The sequence below is a fragment of the Bufo bufo genome, chromosome 3 (assembly GCF_905171765.1).
Source record: "Bufo bufo chromosome 3, aBufBuf1.1, whole genome shotgun sequence".
In the NCBI taxonomy this organism is placed as follows: domain Eukaryota; kingdom Metazoa; phylum Chordata; class Amphibia; order Anura; family Bufonidae; genus Bufo; species Bufo bufo.
Window position 1 is genome coordinate 17180098 of NC_053391.1, and position 25341 is coordinate 17205438.

Below are 25341 nucleotides of genomic sequence, written 5' to 3' on the forward strand. Positions count from 1 at the left end.
CGACCGCACTTTTGCTGCACTGCGCAGGCGCCTAGCGTCGCGCGGTGATGACGCCATAGATTCCCTCTGCCACGTCTCTCCTGGGCAGCTGCGGAGAGTAAAGGGAAGAAGAGAGCTGGGGAGACCGAGGCTGCAGGAAGAGGGGTGTCCCGCTCCCCTGCAACCCTCCCCCCACAACTTGCACCCTGCATGGGCTCATCATGCGGCAGACAGCCCTGTGCCAGAGACCAGCCGCGACTGATGACTGAGCTGCTGCTGCCCTTACATGTGTGAGTAGCAACCCGCACCCACTGGAAGGTGGCACTACAGAACACTGCACCTGTGTGACCAACTACAACACCCAGCATGCCCTAACAGCCAAAGAGTGTCAGAGCATGATGGGAGTTGTAGTTTTGCAGCAGCTGGTCGTCGACTACTTCCATATGCACGCCCCCACACGACATGGGCACGCCGTATACCCATTGTTTACACTGTACGCTATATGGGCACGTTGGGAGTTGTAGTGATGAAAGCAGGTATTTCCCAGCATGCCATGAACGCTTCTGGCTGTCAGGGCATGCTGGGAGTTGTAGTTTTACACCCGGAGAGTCACCGGTGTGGAGAGCATTCATATATAGTCCGCTAATTGTATGCAAATCCACGAGGACACGCTGGGGGTTGTAGTTTTGCAAGGGTCGGGTTGCAGAACGCATATATGGTCAGAGGTGTGCATAGCCTCTGCTTCCAGCTGTCAGGCCCTGCTGAGAGTTGTAGTTTCTCAACAGCTCTACGTTCCAGTATAAAAGCCGCTAGCTGAGCATACTGGGAGTTGTAGTTGGTCAGCATCAGGAGGTTGCAGACTACGTATACACATCTGCACAGAAACATCAGGACATGCTGAGGGTTGTAGTTTCTCAGAGGCTGGGTTGTTTTCCCATCTGCCCATATATATCAGCAAACATTAATATACACCATAGTGTGCGGCGCAGGCTGGGAGTAGTAGTAGTAGTGTGGAGAGCTTATATGTGCACACAGCTCCGGCCTGGACTGACACATTGTAGCAAACTATCAGCGCAGGAGAGAACTGCGCTGCTTGACATGTTGATCGCACAGGATGAGTATTAGAGAACTGCAGACATTCCTTGGCGGTCTGATAATAGACGTGTATTGGGAATTGCTTAAAGAGTAATCCCGAATATACAGCAACCTGACTACAACTCCCAGCATGTCGTGACCAGCTGTGGGATTCATAGGGTTAAGGATCAATGATCATGGTGCTGGGTGACCACCACTTCACCTCCTGTAGGGATTGTCACCCAGCTTTCCACAGACCCTGCATATCATACACAGGGAGTTACATTCTCCCCTGCGGTGCCCGTGCATGTGTCAGTCTTCACTGCGTTGTTCTTATATTCTATTCATGCACCAGGAGGCCCAGGATGAGCATTGCCATAAGTTCCGGGTTTTCCTTTTTAGTAAGCCTCACTTGCGTTCTCCTCTGTTTTGTCACGGTCTAACTCCCATCATAACATAATATTGGGAGTTGTAGTTTTGGCAGCGTCCGCCTCTTCTCATTCTTCTTCATCGCGCTCCTTTTACTGATTGGTCCAGAGATTTGTCGTCCCTGCCGCTTCTTACCTGTGCGACACTCATGGCCTGCCACTCGCAGATTTGGAGCCTCAAGCCTGTCCTCCTCATGAACTGTCAATGCAGCTCTGGGGGTGACTAGAGTATAGATCCAATGTAACTCGAGATCAGTGCACTGATAGGATGATGAGAGTTCTGTGTTAAAAGGGCCTCAGACGTCTACTCTAAATAAATGTTTTTTTTGTGTTTTCTATTCACTGACTGCAAGCAGTGGTCTTAAAAATGGTGCAGAATAATAAGATTTGAAGCAGCTTTGTCCTAAAGTTAGTCGATTCCCCTGAGAGGATACCCATCAGACCTTTGGCAGTGCCCCTAGTGCACCCGTGCCTTGAAGCACAATTAGAGGGTTCCTTTAAGTGTTGCCAATTCAAGGGAATGTCCATGATTAGAAAACCAGCGCCACCCTTGTCCACTGGCTGGGTGTGGTATTGCAGCTCAGCTCCATGGTCTTGAATGGGGACGCCCTGGACGAGGGACACACTTTATGTAATCCCAGTGCCCCCGACCTGCCTTTCCCTGTATAACATGGCACATGGCTTGGTGCCCGGTGAATGAACCCTGTACCTTGGGGTTATATAACCAGGGCGAACGTCCCGTCCACCCACTCTTGTGAATGGAGGAGGTGGAAAGTCTTTAACCCCTTATCCACAGGAGGTGTCTGATTGGGGGGGGCTCCGACCGCCGGGACCACCACAGATCCTGAGAACGGGGGTCCCGAGTGGAGCGGCAGGTGTGTGCCGAGTCTGCATTCACTCTCTGAGAATGAGCAGCAGCATGCATGGGACTTATGGGGGAACAGGACCCCCATTCTAGTCATCGGCGGGAGCCCCAGCAATCAAAGCCCAGCTGATCGCATGCAGGACCGAGGAAAAGGCAGCTGCTATCTTCTACAGCAGGGGTAGGCAACCTCCGGCACTCCAGCTGTTGTGAAACTACAACTACCAGCATGCATACTTGTTCTGCTCTTCTAAGAACTCTCATAGAAATGAATGAAGCATGCTGGGAATTGTAGTTTCACAACAGCTGTAGTGCCGAAGGTTGCTGATCCCTGTTCTACAGACAGCACCACGCCTGCCCACAGGTCGTGTGTGGAATTGCAGCTCTGCCCCCGTTCACTCCAAAGAAGCTGCGGCTGCGATACCAGACGCAACCTGCAGACACGTGTGGCGCTGTTTTTTGGGGGGGAAAAGCTGATTTTTTTTTTTTTTAAACCTTTAGTGAGAACTTCCCCTTCTGCCTCAGTTTCTTGTTTCTTTTCTTGTGTGTCAGTCTTCACTGCAGTTCTCATATTCTATTTATGAACCAGCCCAGAGCATCACAATGCCACCGCCAATTTGTCTTCTCCTCATAGTGCACCTGGTGCCATCTCTTCTCCAGGTAAGTGACACACACAAGCACGGCCGTCCACATGATGTAACCTGGTTCATCGGACCATGCCTACTTCTCCTCATAGTGCACCTGGTGCCATCTCTTCTCCAGGTAAGTGGCACACACACTCCTGGACGTCCACATGATTCCTCAGACCAGGCCGTCTTCTTCCCATAGTGCACTTGGCGCCATCTCTTCCTCAGGTGAAGCGCAGACACACGGCCGTCCACACGATGTAACGTGATTCCTCAGACCAGGCCGTCTTCTTCCATTGCCTCACTTCTGATACTCGTGCCCATTGTAGATACTTTCGGTGGTGGGTACAGGGCATCTCTGGCTGTGTGTCCTGACACCTTTCTATCATCGCTGGCAGGAATGTTGTCGGCAGTTTGCACTCCGGTGGCACCTGTGTGTGATGCCTTCTCTCCCAGTGTACCCAGGATCCTATGGCCCGTTCACTGCTTGTCCTTCCTGGGGCCACTCTGCAGGTACTCACCTCTGCTCACCGGGATTTGGAGAGCAGCCGATCGTCCACACATCACAGCTTCTCACACCCTCGCGCTTGCTCCTGTTTCTTGCATCCATCAAATTCAAGCTCGGCCCGTCGCTCCCTTCCACCCCCCACCAGTCTCCCGTCCTGTGACGGTCATACAATGCACTTCTTATTTCTCTTCTGGGCGATATATCTCGCTGGATATTTGCTTTGGGAGTCACTGATGATCTCATCTATTTATCGCTTCCCACGACTTAAAGGAGAATCATCCCATTGTTGTGGGTTACGTGTGATGACCGGGATCTCAGCGACGTGTCTTACTTCATTATTAATCTTCAGTTCGGATTTCTTCACGCCTGGGGTGTCGCCATCTTTAGTATTTAGGGTCATATCCGCGAATGTGCTGTAAGTGACTGGTGAATGCACATGACCCCTCCATCTTCCAGTAAGTGAGGTTCTTGGGTTCCTACAAATGCTTAGTAGGGTATTCCCACCATCAGCATGTATCACCTACCTACAGAGTACATGATAAGTGTCTGACTGCTGGGACCCACACGATCGCTAGAACAAGTGTCCAGTATTCTGCTGGTGCAGTCACTGTGTACATACATTACTTATCCTGTACTGACCCTGGGTTATATCCTGTATTATACTCCAGAGCTGCACTCACTATTCTGCTGGTGCAGTCACTGTGTACATACATTACTTATCCTGTACTGATCCTGAGTTACATCCTGTATTATACTCCAGAGCTGCACTCACTATTCTGCTGGTGCAGTCACTGTGTACATACATTACTTATCCTGTACTGACCCTGAGTTACATCCTGTATTATACTCCAGAGCTGCACTCACTGTTCTGCTGGTGCAGTCACTGTGTACATACATTACTTATCCTGTACTGATCCTGAGTTACATCCTGTATTATACCCCAGAGCTGCACTCACTATTCTGCTGGTGCAGTCACTGTGTACATACATTACTTATCCTGTACTGACCCTGGGTTATATCCTGTATTATACTCCAGAGCTGCACTCACTATTCTGCTGGTGCAGTCACTGTGTACATACATTACTTATCCTGTACTGATCCTGAGTTACATCCTGTATTATACTCCAGAGCTGCACTCACTATTCTGCTGGTGCAGTCACTGTGTACATACATTACTTATCCTGTACTGACCCTGAGTTACATCCTGTATTATACTCCAGAGCTGCACTCACTGTTCTGCTGGTGCAGTCACTGTGTACATACATTACTTATCCTGTACTGATCCTGAGTTACATCCTGTATTATACCCCAGAGCTGCACTCACTATTCTGCTGGTGGAGTCACTGTGTACATACATTACTTATCATCAACTGATCCTGAGTTACATCCTGTATTATACTCCAGAGCTGCACTCACTATTCTGCAGGTGCAGTCACTGTGTACATACATTACTTATCCTGTACTGATCCTGACTTACATCCTGTATTATACTCCAGAGCTGCACTCACTATTCTGCTGGTGGAGTCACTGTGTACATACATTACTTATCCTGTACTGATCCTGACTTACATCCTGTATTATACTCCAGAGCTGCACTCACTATTCTACTGGTGCAGTCACTGTGTACATACATTACTTATCCTGTACTGATCCTGAGTTACATCCTGTATTATACTCCAGAGCTGCACTCACTATTCTGCTGGTGCAGTCACTGTGTACATACATTACTTATCCTGTACTGATCCTGAGTTACACCCTGTATTATACTCCAGAGCTGCACTCACTATTCTGCTGGTGCAGTCACTGTGTACAATTATTCCTCTCCTGTACTGATCCTGAGTTACATCCTGTATTATACTCCAGAGCTGCACTCACTATTCTGCTGGTGCAGTCACTGTGTACATACATTACTTATCCTGTACTGATCCTGAGTTACACCCTGTATTATACTCCAGAGCTGCACTCACTATTCTGCTGGTGCAGTCACTGTGTACAATTATTCCTCTCCTGTACTGATCCTGAGTTACATCCTGTATTATACTCCAGAGCTGCACTCACTATTCTGCTGGTGCAGTCACTGTGTACATACATTACTTATCCTGTACTGATCCTGAGTTACCTCCTGTCTTATACTCCAGAGCTGCACTCACTATTCTGCTGGTGCAGTCACTGTGTACATACATTACTTATCCTGTACTGATCCTGAGTTACATCCTGTATTATACTGCAGAGCTGCACTCACTATTCTGCTGGTGCAGTCACTGTGTACATACATTACTTATCCTGTACTGATCCTGAGTTACATCCTGTATTATACTGCAGAGCTGCACTCACTATTCTGCTGGTGCAGTCACTGTGTACATACAATACTTATCCAGTACTGATCCTGAGTTACATCTTGTATTATACTCCAGAGCTGCACTCACTATTCTGCTGGTGCAGTCACTGTGTACATTACATTACTTATCCTGTACTGATCCTGAGTTACATCCTGTATTATACTCCAGAGCTGCACTCACTATTCTGCTGGTGGAGTCACTGTGTACATACATTACTTATCCTGTACTGATCCTGAGTTACATCCTGTATTATACTCCAGAGCTGCACTCACTATTCTGCTGGTGCAGTCACTGTGTACAGACATTACTTATCCTGTACTGATGAGTTATATGCTGATGCAATTCTATGACGGAATGAATAACGGAAAGCCTCTAAAGCCTGAGCAACGCTCAGCTACATTTAAAGGGACCTCAGTCATCATATATATTTTTATTTTTACTTACGCTGACATCTAGTGGCTGCACGGCAAACTGAACAAAAGAACAGCATCTCGTTTTACAGCCTGCCGTAAACTTGAATTTTACCCTTAAAATGAGTAGACAAAGGATTAAAGGGGTGTTGTCCATAATAAGGAAAAACATGGCAACTGTCTTCCAAAATCTGCTCTATACCTGTCCAGCAGGTTGTGTGAGGTATTGCAGCTCAGCCCCAGTGTATAGGGGGTGTCCGGGACTTTATATATTCATGGCACCCCACAGATCAGCTGTCTGATGGAACCGCGGTGCTCACTGCTTACCAAGCAGAGCGCCGTACGTTGTATAGTGGCCACGCTCGGTATTGCAGCTCAGTCCCACTGACTTGATTTACTTTTCTATTACGGCGATTTATCAGTTTAAAGGGACGCTACGTCTCAAGCCGATCTTCTTCTTCTTTCCTTTTGCTGGGCAGATGGATGACATCTATTGTTTTCCTGCTATCAGCCACTTCAGCGTCGCCGTCTTCAGTCGGATGAGTGACGAAATCTAGAAAAATCCCTCCCGCTGGGATCACGACTTTCTGCACTGTCGAGAACCTCCAGCCACTCCTTTTTATATAAGCTGGGCACTAAAGGGTTAACGCATTATTAAAGGGGTTGTCTCATCGTAGACATTGGTGGCGTATCGCTCTGGGGACCCCGCACACTGTCTCCAGAACGGACCCCAGAAAGTGAAAGGAGAGCGCACCGCGCTCTGCGTTCAGAAATCCCATAGAAATTCATGGGAAGCGCACCGCGCAAGCCAGGCCACCGCTCCATTGACTTCTATGATTTAGCCATAGTAATGAATGGAGGATGGCCGCACTTGCGCAGCTGCTCTCCGCTCACTTCCAGGGTCCCGTTCTGGAGATAGGTGGGACCCGCCCGTATCTGACATGAGACAACCCCTTTAATGACTCGTCCTGTGTAATTAATAAATGCTCTAATTCTTCTTCTTTTTTTTTTTTTAACAGAGCTGACAATTCCCGCTCGCTGTGTTGTAGGCCTCGGAGTGACTGTTGGATGTCTACCGGTACCTTGTCATGCCCGGCGGAAGAAGGGGTCCTAGCCGGCAGCAGTTGAGCCGTTCCGCTTTGCCATCACTGCAGACTTTGGTTGGCGGCACTTGTGGCAATGGCACAGGGCTGAGAAACAGGTCAGAGTTTAATACCGGCTGGGTGACACTAGATGGCGCCACAGTCCATCAGAGTAACTGCAGGCAGGATTCCTCAGACCCACGGGGTGCATGTGGTGCTACCGCCGCGGCAGAAAGCACCGCATCCTCCAGTCGTGTCTTCTACCACGGTCATGAGTACACGTGACATTGGTGCAAAGCTCATATGGAAACTGGAGCTCCCCATTAATTCTCATTACACCCTCTGAGCCCATTGGGCCTGCGGGTAACCTTGGTGTCCCCACACCCACAGGGCCATGTAACGTTACGTCCCAGGACGCAGCATCACTAGTCGTATATGGAGAAATCAAGGATCTGGTGCTGCTAGGCCAGATTGCAATAGGACAGCGCCACCTGGTGGTCATGTAATCGTGATGGTATTTACATGTAATAAGTATTTGTGAGAAAAGTACAGATAAGATGAGTTCCGCTCCCTCCTAATGTAAAGCCGCCCCAGTAATCTGCCGCCAATGTTAGATTTCCGCAGGGAGAGGGCGATAAGCTGCTGCTGATCTCCCTGGAGAACAAAAGGATCGGACATGTTTAAATCCAACATACCCGACCCTTCTGTCTCCCAACATCAGGCTAGAGTCACATTAGATGATTGGCCAGTTCAAAAAAGACATTAGTGTGTACGACCTTAAAGGGGTATTCCCATCTTAGACAATGGGGGCATATCGCTAGGATATTCCCCCATTGTCTGATAGGTGTGGGTCACACCGCTGGGACCCGCACCTATATCGAGAACGGAGCGGGGAGCGCTGTGGCTGGAGGACGCCAGATTTCCCGGGGTCCGTCCACCACCAAGCGCTAATCCCCGCCTCTCCCATAGAAGTGAATGGGAGCGTGCTGCGCATGCGCGGCCCCTGCTCCCATTCATTTCTATGGGGCAAACGGCAATAGCCGAGCCAGCGCTTGGCTATTTTCGGCGGCCCCATAGAAATGAATGGAGGGCGGCTGCGCATGCGCAGTGCGCTCTCCTTCACTTTTGGGGCTCCGTTCTCGATATAGGTGCGGGTCCCAGCGGTGTGACCCGCACCTATAAGACAATGGGGGCATATCCTAGCGATATGCCCCCATTGTCTGAGATGAGAAAACTCCCTTCTGCAAATGACGTTTATCATGCAGAGTACATTAGTACAAGGCACTTACTAATGTGTTGTGATCGTCCATGTTGCCTCCTTTGCTGGCTGGACTCATTTTTCCATCACATTATACATTTTTACGACCACTCTGTAATCCAGCAGCAGTGGTCGTGCTTGGACAAAACGTAGGAAAAAGCTCCGACCGCTCTGGTGGCCAGGACAGTAGGAACGCGCATTGGCCAGTGCCTTTTCCTATAGTGTGCGCTCATGACCACCACTGCTGGATTGCAGGGTGGTTGTAACTCCTAGACTCGAGCAGTGTTTATATGATGGAAAAATGAATCCAGCCAAAGGAAGCAATATGGAGAATCCTAATACATTAGTGAGTGCCTTGTACCTGCCTCTACATGATGAATGCTATTTGCTGAAGTGAGAAAATCCCTTTGAGGGCGTGAGCTGTTGCCAGTGTTCCTGCTCGCTCTTTTGGCACACTTGTTCTCCGTACACTCGTGGTCACAGTTCCTGCCCGTTCGCTGTCCCTTTTTGCCCCCGTGTGCTCTTCCTTCCTTCCTTCCTTCCCGCTCGCTCATATATTCTGCTTCTCAGTCTTTTCCTATTGCTCTCACACTCTCTCTTTTGCTTCCTGTTCATGCACGCTTGCTCACTCACTTGTTTGCTGCTCTCCTCTTGCACACTTCCTCGCACTCTTTTTGTTTGCTCTCTCGTCTTCCTTTCGCGCTCTTCTTGCTCGTCCAGTCTGCGTCGCTCTCTTCTCACCGTTTTTCTCTCGCTCTGGAACTGTATCCTCACCTCCTCTCCATTTATCTCCCTCGTAGGAATGGCAGTGCCGTCGGCCTATCCGCCCCTCCGATAACTGCCTTGATCACCCCCGAGCCGGTGCGTCACTGCCGTATTCCTGACCTGCCGCTGGACGGGAGCCTCCTCTTCGAGTTCCTCTTCTTCATCTATCTCCTGGTGTCGCTCTTCATCCAGTACATTAACATATATAAGACGGTTTGGTGGTATCCCTACAATCACCCAGCCTCCTGCACTTCTTTGGTGAGTCAGTAAATGTATTTTCAAGATCTCTTCTTGCAAGCAGTGAATGGAGGAATACTTGTTTACCTCCAGAGACTGATACTTTTGCACAGCTGAGGGTTTGATACAGTTGTACACAGTCTGGACAATGGCCTGTGAACTCCAGACTGATACATTGTCACAAATCAGCTGCTGCTGATCTAGGGTATTATCTAAACAGGACACTACTGTAACAAACCCTCAGCTGTGATAAAACGACTACATTGTCATGTTATTTTCCCCCCCTGAGCGTTTGCATGAGGCCGACTCTTTGTCTTGCAGAATTTCCACCTCATTGACTATCACCTGGCAGCTTTTATCACCGTAATGCTCGCCCGCCGCCTGGTCTGGGCTCTCATTTCACAGGTAGGTGTTCTGCTCCTCGTCATGGTGCAAGTGGGACATTTTTCCGTAAAATAAAAATTTGATTTTTGATATATAATTTTTATTATTTTATTACTTTTGCGGTACGAGTTGAATTATTATTATTTTTTTAACCTCCCCAATAAATGCACTGAAATGCACCATATTGCAGTATGCTATTGCCTGTGGCGACAATATGGCAGACACCATGGATGCCGCAGCTGCATTTGGTCGCATCATCTAAGGCAGGCATCCTCAAACTGCGGCCCTCCGGCTGTTGTAAAACTACAACTCCCACAATGCCCTGCTGTAGGCTGATACCTGCAGGCTGTTCGGGCATGCTGGGAGTTGCAGTTTTGCGACAGCTGGAGGGCCGCAGTTTGAGGATGCCTGATCTAAGGTGTGGGGGCAATCTGTGATCTTAGCGGGTACAGCGGGAGGTCACTGTAGCCGGCATCTACTGGTGAGGGTTCGATGTCATGGTATCTCTGCTAATACACAAACAACTAAGATGGGAGGCAAAAGATCTGGTCGCAGATCCGGGCGGCAGATCTGTCTTTGTTCACGCTCTTATTGACCATGTACAGTGTGTTTTACTAGGCGTCTGTAACCCATGCAGATCCTACACCTCTGCGGCCGCTCACCCACATGCTACAGTAATCTGCATGGGAGACCTGAGTATGAAGTTGGATCCCGCACTAGATAGACTTGATGACACGGCAAGCCCATCAAATACAGGGTCTCCCTTCGCAGCTTAAAAGATTCTTACCAGATTTCTGGAGAACTACATTTCCCAGGTCTAAGCTTTACTCTTGTCGCAGTAGCAGTCGCAACTCCTTAACCTCTTGGGGACACATGACGTACCGGTACGTCATGATGTCCTGGTACTTAAGGACACATGACGTAACGGTACGTCATGTGTATTTCCGATCACCGCCGCGCGGCGGGCAGAGATCAGAACTGGGTGCCTGCTGAAACCAATCAGCAGGCACCCTGGAACAATGCCGAGAGGGGTCCTGTGACTCCCCCCCCGTATCGGCAATCGCCGCAAACGGCAGGTCAATTCAGATTTGGTATTGTCGCGTCCGTGACAACCTGCTCTATAAAAATACCACATGATCTAACCTGTCAGATGAAGGTTTTAAATAACAAAAAATAAAAACGGTGCCAAAAAAGCTATTTTTTGTTATCTCTCCTCACAAAAAGTGTAGTATAGAGCAACCAAAAATCATATTTAGACTAGAGTCTTTATTTGGGGCAGATCCTGAGCTAAACTCGGCCTGGGTACCCTGAAACGCGGGAGGAATGGCCCTACCGGACTATACGGCTCATTAGCAGCGGGCATACCGACCTCTGAGTACTTTTTAAAAACCTACCTAAACTGCAATACCCTATGGTCGGTATTAGAGGGGGCACCTAAGTTTCAAAGGTCCACGTTGCCACTGCATAGACTGGCACAGGCGGTCTGGAAAGAAGAGGTTCACAGAGGTGGTCTCAGTCCTTACCGAATGTGCCGGTGGTGATGGGAGCGGACAAATGGAAATTGGTGGGAGCTAGTACCCTTGGGGATTTTTATGACTTGAGGCTTTGGCACAAAAGTATAATATACCAGGTACCCGTTTCTTCTCATACTAATACAGAGGAAATGTCCACATAACGGCACCAGAGTATCCAAATATCCACTCATGGGAGTTGTCAAAACCCAGGGCCCCAGAGGATTAGTACCGGCAATCTATTCGCATTTGGTACATGCAAAGATTAGTGCAAACCCTCTTCCGGTAATTGACAAATGGAAAAGACAGATCCCCGCACTCAGACGAATCCGTAACAGATTTATTAGAATCACATTTACAGGGATCTCCCTCAATCAACAGTAAAATGATCCAATTAAACATCGCGCATCAGACACATTTAACGCCGACTAGGATGTATAGAACGGGCAGAGTGTCCTCCACAGTATGAGGGCCTATTTTTTGCGGGACAAGTTGTACGTTCTAATGCCACCATTAATTGCGGCATAAAGTGTAGTGGGAAGCTGGAAAAAAATTCCAAATGGGGTGGAATTGGGAAAATAAAAACGCAATCCCTCCACAGTTTTACGGGTTTTGTTCCCACTGCGTTTTGTTTACGGCAAAGCTGACCCATGGCCTTCATTCTTTGGGTCAGTACGATTACAACGATACCCCATGTATAGGTTATTTTATGTGTAAAAATACATTTAAACTTAGAGACATATTTTTATTTTTTTTACATCACCATATTCTGACCCCCATAACTTTTTTATACTTATAGTAGAATATAATGGAGTGGCTCACCGCTGATTGTGGGTGGTACGGTGCTAACAAGCTCTGATTGAGGACACCCTGCCTCAATTGATAAAACGGGTGAAGAAAGTAAAATACGAGCGAGCACTCACTCTATGGCATGAAATAATTTATTATATATCTAATATAAATTCATACAATGAATAAAATCAACTGACATATACACTCAAAATATTAAAATTCCTAGGAAATTGGTCTGGTGTGACCATAGACAATGAATTACAACCACAATAGTATCTAAGTAATATCACTTGTAGCAATGAACAGCAGCAACTATTAAACAGTAATAATGTGGCAATAAATTAGCAGCTATTACACAAAGGATTATGGCAATATGGAGGAGCTATAATAGCGACAAATAGCGCAGGTACGCAATCGATATCCAAGAATGGCATGTGATGAGGACCACAAAAATTAGTGGAGGTGAGAAAGTGTTCAGTGATTTATATCCAAACAAATAGTGGTGAGAGCAAAAATAAAAAATAAAAATGAAGATAAATCCCTTTTGTGTCCGTGAAAAAATAAACGAAGTGAGAATAAAGTCACAATATCAAGGTGAATTATGTTGCGGTCCAATACACATCAGTATGTGCTTAAACCTTCTGTAGTTAGCAGTAGTTGTCACAGACACTGTCCCAGTTAATGTCTTTTCATACGGACCATATAATAAGAAACTCTGTGGACTTGTAATTTTTGAACAAGGCTATAATCAGCCGTCTGAAGCAAGCGGTTCACTCAGATATGAGTGCGGCTAATGTTATTAGGAGAGGAGAAAACCCTTACCTCCTTCCACATATGATTCCGAAATCCTATTCCTAGCTGTGTGCAGCCGATGAAGAGAGGACGCCAATACTTCCTCGCTATTCGTGCTGATCGACAGTCCAGTCTCGTGATAGCAAGCGCGGGACTCCCGTCCGGTAAGCTGAATCACTGCGCTTAGTTCGTCGATTTATTTGCTGGAACAGCTTGTATTCGGTTCATAGAAACAAAGTCTAGCATGGCCATGCACAGATTAGTTGTTGCGGAGGTTTCACCAGAGTGTCCGATATCCCAGACGCGTTTCGGGATGATTCCACATCCCTTCCTCAGTGGTCATAACCAGTCATCATATGACCACTGAGGAAGGGATGTGGAATCATCCCGAAACGCGTCTGGGATATCGGACACTCTGGTGAAACCTCCGCAACAACTAATCTGTGCATGGCCATGCTAGACTTTGTTTCTATGAACCGAATCCAAGCTGTTCCAGCAAATAAATCGACGAACTAAGCGCAGTGATTCAGCTTACCGGACGGGAGTCCCGCGCTTGCTATCACGAGACTGGACTGTCGATCAGCACGAATAGCGAGGAAGTATTGGCGTCCTCTCTTCATCGGCTGCACACAGCTAGGAATAGGATTTCGGAATCATATGTGGAAGGAGGTAAGGGTTTTCTCCTCTCCTAATAACATTAGCCGCACTCATATCTGAGTGAACCGCTTGCTTCAGACGGCTGATTATAGCCTTGTTCAAAAATTACAAGTCCACAGAGTTTCTTATTATATGGTCCGTATGAAAAGACATTAACTGGGACAGTGTCTGTGACAACTACTGCTAACTACAGAAGGTTTAAGCACATACTGATGTGTATTGGACCGCAACATAATTCACCTTGATATTGTGACTTTATTCTCACTTCGTTTATTTTTTCACGGACACAAAAGGGATTTATCTTCATTTTTATTTTTTATTTTTGCTCTCACCACTATTTGTTTGGATATAAATCACTGAACACTTTCTCACCTCCACTAATTTTTGTGGTCCTCATCACATGCCATTCTTGGATATCGATTGCGTACCTGCGCTATTTGTCGCTATTATAGCTCCTCCATATTGCCATAATCCTTTGTGTAATAGCTGCTAATTTATTGCCACATTATTACTGTTTAATAGTTGCTGCTGTTCATTGCTACAAGTGATATTACTTAGATACTATTGTGGTTGTAATTCATTGTCTATGGTCACACCAGACCAATTTCCTAGGAATTTTAATATTTTGAGTGTATATGTCAGTTGATTTTATTCATTGTATGAATTTATATTAGATATATAATAAATTATTTCATGCCATAGAGTGAGTGCTCGCTCGTATTTTACTTTCTTCACCCTTTTTTATACTTATGTCTACTGAGCTATTTAGGGGCTTACTTTTTTGCGGGACAATTCATAGTTTTTATTGATACCATTTTGGAGTGTGCATCACTTTTGGATCACATTTTATTTAATTTTTTGGGGTAAAAGATGCAATTAAACAAAAATGGCAAATCGTCCATTTTGACCCTTTTTTCCCTTACGACATTCGCCGTATTGGATTTTTTTTTTTTAGATTTTTATATTATGGGCGTTTTTGGTTGCGGTGATACCCAGGATGTTTATATTTATTGTTATTTAGTTTTGTGATTTAAACTTTTATATATATATTTTTTTTTTTACTTTTATTTTTTTAATCATTTTAAGGCTCATAAATGACCCTATAAATTATGTTTTTTTATTTTTTATTTTGACCTATAAGGGATTTAAAAAATGACAATTTCTTAGCATTTTGCTCATTTCTTATGTTGGCCTGCCATCTGGTGGCCAAAATAAGAATTGCCGCATTAATGCTCTGAATTTCTTCATAGAGACTCATCGCATTCAGCGCATGTACTGAAGTCCCGATGGGCCGCACAGGGCTTCCGTACTAAGCGCATTCAGGTGCCGTGATCTCACTTGATCAAGGCATCTAAAGCAATGTTGCGATACCGCGATCGGCATTATTGCCCGCCAGTGTGATATTTATCTATCTTTCTCCATTAGGCTTCTCAGGTAGGATCGGCGTCTATGGTCCAGTATGGCGTTCTGATCACCGCCCGCCTGGTCCTGCTCACGCTGTGCGGGTGGGTTTTCTGCTGGACCCTCGTCAACCTGTTCCGCAACCATTCAGTTCTGAACCTGCTCTTCCTGGGCTATCCGTAAGTATCCTCTCTTCTCTGTGTGTTTTTGTAAAAAAAAATTAAATGAAGAAATTTGCAAATAGTTTTGATTTAATCTCCTGCCATTTGTGTATACAGCTCCTCTGCAGGCCTATGTGTCCCCATAGTGACACCTGGCTTGATCCAGCACTCATGATACTCCATTCCTTGTGTAATTCCTGTTGCTTGCAGCCACCACCAGGGGGAGCTCACTGCTTTCAGTGACTCGCTGAGTGCTCGTCTTGTTTGTCGCCCCCTGCAGGTTCGGTGTGTATGTACCTCTCTGCTGCTTTCACCAAGACAACCGATCCCAGCCTCTGCCCACAGACTGCGGATACCTCGTTCAGGACTCGTTAGTGGAGGACGGTGCTAATGGCGTGGCCAGCCTCGTCAGACCCAAAGACTTCCTCTCTCTCGTGCGCGAGTCTTTGAGGGAGCAGTTTAACTCGCCCCCTTCCATCCCCTCTCACAGCTGCCCGCTGTCTCCGGACCTCATCCGCAACGAAGTGGAGTGTTTAAAAGCCGACTTCAACCGCAGGATCAAGGAAGTCCTCTTCAACTCCCTATTCAGTGCCTACTACGTGGCGTTCCTGCCGCTGTGCTTCGTAAAAGTAAGTCGCGCTGCGTCAATTCCCTTCTTCGCCTCTTCATCCAATTCCCATCCACGGTTTCTCCAAACACCACCCAAGCTGCAGCAAGAGCCTCATCAGAACGGCTGTCATTTAATTTCCAAAGCGTTATGACGTCAGTACAGTCCTATGGGGAGGACAGATGATCTGCGTCCAACCGAGGCCACCTGTAGATCTAGGATAAAGGGGTTATGCCAAGAGTTAAACATCCCCTGTCCACACAGTCTGATCAGTGGGGGTCCGACCGTATGAATAGAGCAGCGGTCGAGCACGCGGAATAGAGATGAGAATTCGCTCAAAGGGGCCAGCACTGCTGCCCAAGAGTCTTCCCCATGATTAACAGGGCAAGACGTATCGCCTGACCATGTCAGTCCTGCGTCTGTGTCCTAAGTGTCGGGGCAAGTGCAAAGCTGCTGCTGCTGCCTGACTGTGCAGGCGCCACTGACATCTGGGCACACCTGGAAGCGGAGGCACCGCTCCTTGTCCAAAGCCGTCAGCAGCGCATGCACAGTCTGTATCTGCGCTACTCAGGGAGCAGCAGCACATCCTTTGCGCTTGCACAGATAGTTGGAGTAATGGCACAGCTTATATGGGAGGACGTGGGACGCCCATTCTCAGGGGGTCACACCCCGACCCATCAGGCTAACGAATCCTTACTGACTGTCTTGGCTCAGTCTCCTGGTCCGGAGTTTCACATAATATCGCGGCCCTGTGCTGGATTATCAAACGTTCTAGATGCTATATTAACCCCTTTACTGCCCGTAGTACAGTTATACTAACTGCTTCCGCAGACTGCTGTACTATCACGGCGCCAACAGCTGGGATTGGAGACTGCTCTGATCCCAGCCATTTAACCCATTAGATGCCACGGATGGTCTGGTCCGACCACAGCAACTGAGGAGTTTACAGAAGAGTACTGCAGCGTGTTACGTCAGAGATGAAACGATCGCAGGGTGAAGTACCATAGCGGGGAATACATATTTTTTTTTTAAACGTACGTTTAAAAAAAATATATAATATTTAAAGTAACAAAAAATGTTTCCAGTTAATGTAAAAAAAACTGATTTTCTGTCACCGCCTTGATAATAACGTAAGTTTAAAATGCAGGAAAAGAAGCAACAGTTAAAAAAATATAATTGTCATACATTTGGATTCATCTCATTGAACAAGGTTTTTATGCTGTATAATCAATGGTGGGGGGAAAACGGCAAAATTTGTGGTTTTTATCCTCAAAAACTTTTTTTTTTTTTTTTTAAGGTGTTGTCTCATTTCAGTGGCATTTATCATGTAGAGCAAGTGAATACCAGGCACTAACTAATGTATCGTGATTGTCCATATCGCCTCCTTCGCTGGCTGGATTCAGCACATTATACACTGCTCGTTTCCACGGTTACGACCACCCAGCAATCCAGCAGCAGCAGCGGTCGTCGTGCTTGCACACTGTAGGACAAAGTGCTGGACTATGCGCACTCCCGCGGTCTCCTCCACCAGAGAGGCCAGTGCTTTTTCCTATATTGTGCAGCCACGGCCACCGCTGCTGGATCGCAGGGTGGTCGTAACCACGGAAATTAAAAAAATATTATTATCTCTTGGAATGAAAAAGCGGTGAAAAGTTGCTTTGTCCTAAAGGTCCTAAATAGGCCTGCAGGTCCTTAAGGGGTTAAAGAAGTTTAATATACAGAGCTTTTACGCCTCGATTTTTTTTCAGCCAGCCGCGCCCAGAGAAGAGGAAACCATCAGCAGTGTGAGTTCTCCTTTAAGCCGTTGCCTTGTCTTGCAGAGCACCCAGTATTACGACATGCGCTGGTCGTGTGAGCACCTCATCATGGTGTGGATCAATGCCTTCGTCATGTTGACCACACAGCTGCTGCCGCCCAGATACTGCGACTTGCTGCACAGGTCTGCGTCCCATCTCGGCCGGTGGCAGAAATTAGAGCCCGGGTCGTACAGCAACGCGCCGCAACATATGTGAGTGCACCGCCGCTCCGCGTTGTGTATTGTACGCGCGCGTTGTGTGCTTTGCTTCTAACGCACCCCCTCCTTTTTCTCCTCAGCTGGTCAGACGGCACTGTGTGGCCGCAGGGCGTCCTCGTACGACACAGCCGGACTTTGTACAAAGCTGTGGGGCCGTATAATGTAGCAGTGCCTTCAGATATATCGCACGCCAGATTTTATGTGAGTATATCCGCTCTGCACATGAAATAAGAGGTGCAGCATTTTGCGCTGATGAATTTTACATCACCTTTCAGTTTTTCCTGATACAGAGTTCCAAATCCCCTGCTTTCCTTAATACGATCAATTCTGTCTGCCTGAAGCCACCACTAGGGGGAGCTCAGTGCACAGGGATTTGTGCAGCTCCTAGTGAGCTCCCCCTAGTGGCGACTGCAGCAGCCGCAGGGGAGTCCTTCTGCTAAAACGTAGAGGAGGTTTTGGAAGCTGAAGATTTCTTTACGGTTTATGCTCCTAAAATCAGGTGTGAACATGACCTAAATGATGGGGAAGGTTTAAATCGTACCTATTTGGAATAACGGGATTCCAATCTTCTTTAATGCTGTCATGGGTGGCGCGGCCCCTTTAAACGAGTGCCAAGAGCCGTACCCGTGGGATGCAGCCTTCACTATGCTGATCCTGGGAAGCCCCTTTAACAGTTATACGAAGACTTGTTGCCTATAGCAACCAATCTGAGGTCAGCCTTCATTTCTTAAAGGGGTTGTGCCAAGTTTTGAAGTTATCCCCTATCCCCAACTGATTGGTGGGCGTCCAATCGTTGGGGCCCCAACTTATAGACGAGGGTCCCCAATATCCCAGAACTGAAGGAGTAGCCGGTCGAGCCTTCTCTGTGGGACCACCAGGGATAGGCGAGCACAGTGCTTAGCTATTTCTGCCGATCCCATAGAGAATGAAAGGCGCTTGCTCGACCTGCTGCTCCATCAGATCGGGGGGAACGGGACCCGTGCCGATCAGTTAATGGGGTCCGCCACTTTGTTAGCGCTTGTTAAAACTATAAAGAAAGTAGGGGGATATTACACTTGCTAATATATATCCTTAATCTGCCTGGTTTCCTTGCTATTGGAGGCCACGCCCCCTCATGTCCTGCCCTCGCAGTGGCCACGCCCTCCTGTCCTGCCCGTGCAATGGGGGAGCTACCTCGTCCATGCCTGAAGCCTGTGCTGCTCTCTGGGTCCTAGAAGCACCCTGCTTGTATCAGAGGTGCCTTCCGGCCGTGCAGGGCTGGGGGGCCTCAGCAGGAGGATTCTTAACAGCAGAAATAAAGAAACTTTTGCAGGAGGAAGGGAGACTGAGGAGAAGCTGTGATGGCTGATGGGAGCTCACTGACTGCAGACTCGGGCCCTCACTGTCTCTCCTGCACTGAGAGGATCCTGCTGTATGTGAGGATGTAGCAGAGCCAGGAAGGTGCTGTGGACCACAAACTGTGAGGCATCCAAGTGTCTGGTTTCTGGCCCCTCTGCTCTGTGTTCTGATCACACACATGATTATTACAGCCAGACCAACAGTTCTAACCCCTTCTGTGCTGCCAGTATTCCTACGCACTGTGTATAGTGATATGTGACCCCCACCACTGTATATAGAGATCCGTGAGCCCCCGCGCGCTGTATAGGCCGATGCGTGAGCCCCCGCAAGCTGTGGAGCAGGTCGTGTGATGTGACAGGTGCTCCCCTCCCCCAGAAACATGTGTGGGACGGGTAGTAAACTCCTCTTTACTGCGGTGACTGGGGTGTTCCTTCTGTTACTATGTCTGTACAGCTTACTGCTGGGACCGGGGCGTTCCTTCCGTTACTATGTCTGTACAGCTTACTGCTGGGACCGGGGCCTTCCTTCCGTTACTATGTCTGTACAGCTTACTGCTGGGACCGGGGAGTTCCTTCCTTCTGTTACTATGTCTGTACAGCTTACTGCTGGGACCGGGGAGTTCCTTCCTTCTGTTACTATGTCTGTACAGCTTACTGCTGGGACCGGGGAGTTCCTTCCTTCCGTTACTATGTCTGTACAGCTTACTGCTGGGACCGGGGAGTTCCTTCCTTCCGTTACTATGTCTGTACAGCTTACTGCTGGGACCGGGGAGTTCCTTCCTTCCGTTACTATGTCTGTACAGCTTACTGCTGGGACCGGGGAGTTCCTTCCTTCTGTTACTATGTCTGTACAGCTTACTGCTGGGACCGGGGAGTTCCTTCCTTCTGTTACTATGTCTGTACAGCTTACTGCTGGGACCGGGGAGTTCCTTCCTTCTGTTACTATGTCTGTACAGCTTACTGCTGGGACCGGGGAGTTCCTTCCTTCTGTTACTATGTCTGTACAGCTTACTGCTGGGACCGGGGAGTTCCTTCCTTCTGTTACTATGTCTGTACAGCAGTTTTTGATAATGTCTGAGGGGCTCTTGTCTCTATGGGAACACAGGTGGGCGGGGATGTCATGTGACTGCTCCTCTGAAGATACTTGCTGGAGTGCATGCTGGGATTTTTACTTTCACTTTACAGCTGCTCCTCCCGCACATCCGCCCCGAGGAGCTCCTCCCGCACATCCGCCCCGAGGAGCTCCTCCCGCACATCCGCCCCGAGGAGCTCCTCCCGCACATCCGCCCCGAGGAGCTCCTCCCGCACATCCGCCCCGAGGAGCTCCTCCCGCACATCCGCCCCGAGGAGCTCCTCCCGCACATCCGCCCCGAGGAGCTCCTCCCGCACATCCGCCCCGAGGAGCTCCTCCCGCACATCCGCCCCGAGGAGCTCCTCCCGCACATCCGCCCCGAGGAGCTCCTCCCGCACATCCGCCCCGAGGAGCTCCTCCCGCACATCCGCCCCGAGGAGCTCCTCCCGCACATCCGCCCCGAGGAGCTCCTCCAGGGACGTGTCATGGTGAACAGGTTAGAAAAATCATATACAGTGAGGAACAGAAGTATTTAAACACCCTGCCGATTTTGCAAGTTCTCCCACTTAGAGATCATGGAGGGGTCTGACATTCACATTGTAGGTGCGTTCCCACTCTGAGAGACAGAATAAAAAAAAAATCAGGAAATCGCATTGTATGGTTTGTAAAGAATGTCTTTATCTTGCACTGCTGAACATAAGTATTTGAACACCTGAGAAACAGCAGGAATTCTGGCTCTCAAAGACCTGTTACTGCGCCTTTAAAAAGTCCACCTCTACCCCACTCATTAATCTAACTTAGAAGCACCTCTCTGAGCTCTTTAAAGACCCCTGTCCACCCCACAGTCAGTCAGACGCCAACTACTACCATGGGCAAGACCAAAGAGCTGTCAAAAGACACCAGAGACAAAATTGTGGACCTCTACAAGGCTGGAAAGGGCTACGGGGCAATTGCCAAGCAGCTGGGTGAAAATAGATCAACTGTTGGAGCAATTGTTAGAAAATGGAAGAGGCTAAAGACGACTGTCAGTCTCCCTCGGACTGGGGCTCCATGCAAGATCTCACCTCGTGGGGTATCACTGATGATAAGAAAGGTGAGGAATCAGCCCAGAACTTCAAGGGAGGAGCTGCTCAATGACATGAAGAGAGCTGGGACCAAAGGTCACTGTCGGTAGAACACTACGTCATCATGGTTTCTAATCATGTATTGCACCGGAAGGTTCCCCGTCTCAAGTCATCACATGTCCAGGCCCGTCTGAAGTTTGCCAATGACCATCTGGATGATTCAGAGGAGGCCGGGGAGAAAGTCATGTGGTCAGATGAGACCAAAGTAGAACTTTTTGGTCTAAACTTCACTCGTTGTGTTTGGAGGAAAAAGAAGGATGAGTTGCATCCCAAGAACACCATCCCTACTGTGAAGCATGGGGGGGTAACATCATGCTTTGGGGGTGCTTTTCTGCGAAGGGGACAGGACGACTGCAATGTATTAAGAAGAGGATGAATGGGGCCATTTATTGTGACATTTTGACCAACAACCTCCTTCCCTCAGTCAGAGCATTGAAGATGGGTCGCGGCTGGGTCTTCCAACATGACAACGACCAGAAGCACACAGCCAGGATAACCAAGGAGCGACTCCGTAAGAAGCATATCAAGGTTCTGGAGAGGCCTAGCCTGTCTCCAGACCTAAATCCAATAGAACATCTTTGGAGGGAGCTGAAACTCCGAGCGACAGCGCCGAAACCTGACAGATCTAGAGGAGATCTGTGTGGAGGAGTGGGACAACATCCCTGCTGCAGTGTCTGCAAACCTGGTCAAGAACTACAGGAGACGTTTGACCTCTGGAACTGCAAACAAAGGCTTCTGGACCAAACGTTAACACAGATTTTCTCAGCTGTTCAAATACTTATTATGTTCAGCAATACAAGACAAAGAAATTCTTTACAAATCATACAATGTGATTTCCTGAATTTTTGTTTATTTTTTTATTCTCTCTCTCAGAGTGGGAATGCACCTCCAATGTGAATGTCAGACGCTCCATGATCTCTAAGTGGGAGAACTTGCAAAATCGCAGGGTGTTCAAATACTTCTGTTCCTCACTGTATAGCCGGTACATTTAGCTTTAGATATTAATACTTCATAGTTTGGGCTATTGTCTGGGGCACTTTAGATTTTTGATACTTAGGGTGGCCAACCCCTTTAATTATCCTCTATACTGTGCATAGGGGATAACCTCAAAACTTGGCACAACCCCTTTAAACCGCTGTGCTGTGATTGGACCATTTTTCCTGTTAGTGGCCCATAACCAATCAGATTTCTTTCACCTTCTTATTTATCATGTAGAGGAAGTTATTACACGGCACTTACTAATGTGTTGTGATTCTCCATATTGCTTCCTTTGCTGGCTGGATTCATTTTTTCATCGCATTATACACTTCTCGTTCCCATGGTTACGACCACCCTGCAATCCATCAGTGGTGGTCATGCTTGCATATTGTTAAAAAAAATAAAGCACCAGGCTATGTGCACTCACGGTCCCAGCCACCAGAGAGGCCGGCACTTTTTACTATAGTGTACAAGCACGACCACTGCTGCTGGATTGCAGGATGGTCGTAACCATGGAAACGAGAAGTGTATAATTTGAAGGAAAAATAAATCCAGACAGCGAAGGAAGCAATATGGAGAATCACAATACATTAGTAAGTGCCTTGTAGTAACTTTCTCTACATGATAAATGTAATTTGCTGAAGTGACACTACCCCTTTTAAGGGTCTCTGGGAAATGAGATCTGGGATCTGATTGGTCACTTTGGCCTTGGCAGTGGCTGTGACACCCTCCGTAGTGTACACAAGACCATGAACCCTGTTCTCTTGCTGTCCTGGGTTCAAATCCAACCAGAGGCAATTGAATGGCTGCAGCAGTCATGTGACATGGCGCTATGGTGACAAAAATGGTGTCAAATTTTAACCCTTTAATGACAACCAATATTCTTTTATTATGGCATTCCTATGTACACCTCCCAGGGCATTTTAATTGTGATTTTATTTTAGGCTTAAAATTTTTTATATATATATTTTTTTCAATTGGTCTTTTCTAAAAATGTTTAGCTGTTTCTGAGATACAAGGTTTAAAAATCAGTCTGCAAGCTGGCCCAGTCTGTTTTCTTTGGATCCCTTCATCTGACAGCTCATGTGTAGCTCTGATCTCCTGACCTCATGAACGCTTCTTTAAGCCATAGTATCCGTGTTTTATAAGAATTTAACTATGAGTGTTCATGAGGTGAGGAGATCAAAGATAAGAGCTACACATGAGACTTCAGATAGGATTCAAATAAAACAGCAAGTCACAGCTTGCAAATAGACTGATTTTTTTTTAACCCTTGTATCTTAGAAACGGTTGAATATTTTTAATAAAGGCCAATTGAAAAAATGTATTTTTAGCCTAAAATGAAATCATAATTAAAATGCCCTGGGAGGTGTACATAGCCACTAACGACCGCCATAATAAAGAATATTGTTCGTCATTAAAGGGTTAATATTTGACACCGTTTCTGTCATCATAGCGACATGACAACTGCAGCCATTCCACTGCCTCTGGTTGGATTTAAACCCAGGGGGAAAAAAAAAAAAATATTTTTAGCCCAAAATGAGTAAAATGCAAATCCTAAAAAAAAAAAAAAATTGCCCGGAAAAGTGTCCATAGCCTTTAAGGGGCCTTATTCTACCTCCGATCCAGGACGTTTGACTTTTTTGTTACTATGGTCAGAATTGGGGGGGAGGGCCCGGTCTGGAGACAGGAGATGGTCCCAGAGGTGAGACCACCTCCTATCTGACATGGATGGTATATCCTAGCGATTATATATCATCAGTGCACCCACATGGGAAGACCCCCTTTAAGGGGTTAAATGGAAGTTGGCAGGGTGGGGTATTTCTGACTGTGACTCTCTCTCCCTCTTCTGTCCGGCAGTTCCTGTTCCACCGGCCGTTACGACTACTGAATGTGCTGGTGGTGCTGGAGGGCAGCCTGGTGATGTATCAGCTGTACTCCCTGCTCCGCGCCGAGAAGTGGAACCACACCCTCTCCATGGCGCTCATCCTCTTCTGCAACTATTACGTCTTGTTCAAGCTCCTACGGGACAGGATAGTATTGGGGAAAGCTTATTCCCACCCCCTCAACAGCTACGGACTGAAACCCCACTGACGCCACGCCACTTGTCCGCGCGCCATTGGACAGACTAAGGGGGGAAAAGGCGCAAAAGAAGAGAAGAACGAAGGGGAGGAAGAAAAAAAAAAAATCTGAAAAAATATTTTCATACACTTATATTTTTTTCTGCCAATGTTTATAAATATTTAAGATATTTTATATTTTGTATACAATATTTTTTTCTTTTTTCTTTTGTGTTCACTTTGTCGGGAAAAAGAGCGTTCACCGGGAAAAAAAAAAAAAAAAAAAAAAAGTGCAGGAATTCTCTATAGATGCGCATGTCCCAAAGAGGGCGTTACCACTCCCATGTATTATGTGAGAAGGGGCATCAACCTGAGGTGTTCTTAGCGCCCCCCGGAGGCACTCCCAGTGTTCAGCAGATTCCAGTGCCACTCGCCTGTGTTATCGCAGAGCTTAATAGTATTGAAAAGAAAATAATAAAAAAAAAAGTTCATTTTCATAATTGTGTTGTATTTTCTCAGGATGGGGGGGGGAGGCGGCTGACATGTGCTGTGCTTTTTGTCCATTCTTTGCCTGAGCAATCTGTTTCACTAGCTTCCTAGATCCTGAAAAGTTGCTATAATCTGCTTGTCTGCCTGAGTGCCAACCTCTGTCTGATTCCTGGATTCCGACCCTCTGCTGCCTGACCTGACCTTTGGACTGTTTAACGGATTTGCACTATAGGTTTTGCCTGATTCCTCGGTGCTTCATACTGGTGTTTCTAACCCCTGCGGGTCAGAAACTACTCCAAGAGGTAGCGACCTGGTGCTTCTCCTGCACTGAGGTCCAGATCCTTGTATAGATGGTGAAAACCAGTGTAGAACCCAAAATCCGTTGCTCCGCACC

The 25341-nt window shown here is 47.4% G+C and overlaps 1 protein-coding gene across 1 annotated transcript; it reads left to right on the plus strand.

Annotated features, from left to right (window-relative positions):
• Positions 1–50: 50 nt before the first annotated feature.
• TMEM39A (transmembrane protein 39A) lies at positions 51–24710 on the plus strand. Its single transcript, XM_040422920.1, has 9 exons — positions 51–269; positions 7246–7427; positions 9367–9589; positions 9890–9973; positions 15130–15284; positions 15547–15895; positions 17694–17881; positions 17968–18088; positions 24259–24710. The coding sequence occupies exons 2-9, from the start codon at positions 7315–7317 to the stop codon at positions 24490–24492; spliced, it is 1467 nt and encodes a 488-aa protein (XP_040278854.1). The 5' UTR covers positions 51–269; positions 7246–7314; the 3' UTR covers positions 24493–24710.
• The last annotated feature ends 631 nt before the right edge of the window (positions 24711–25341 follow it).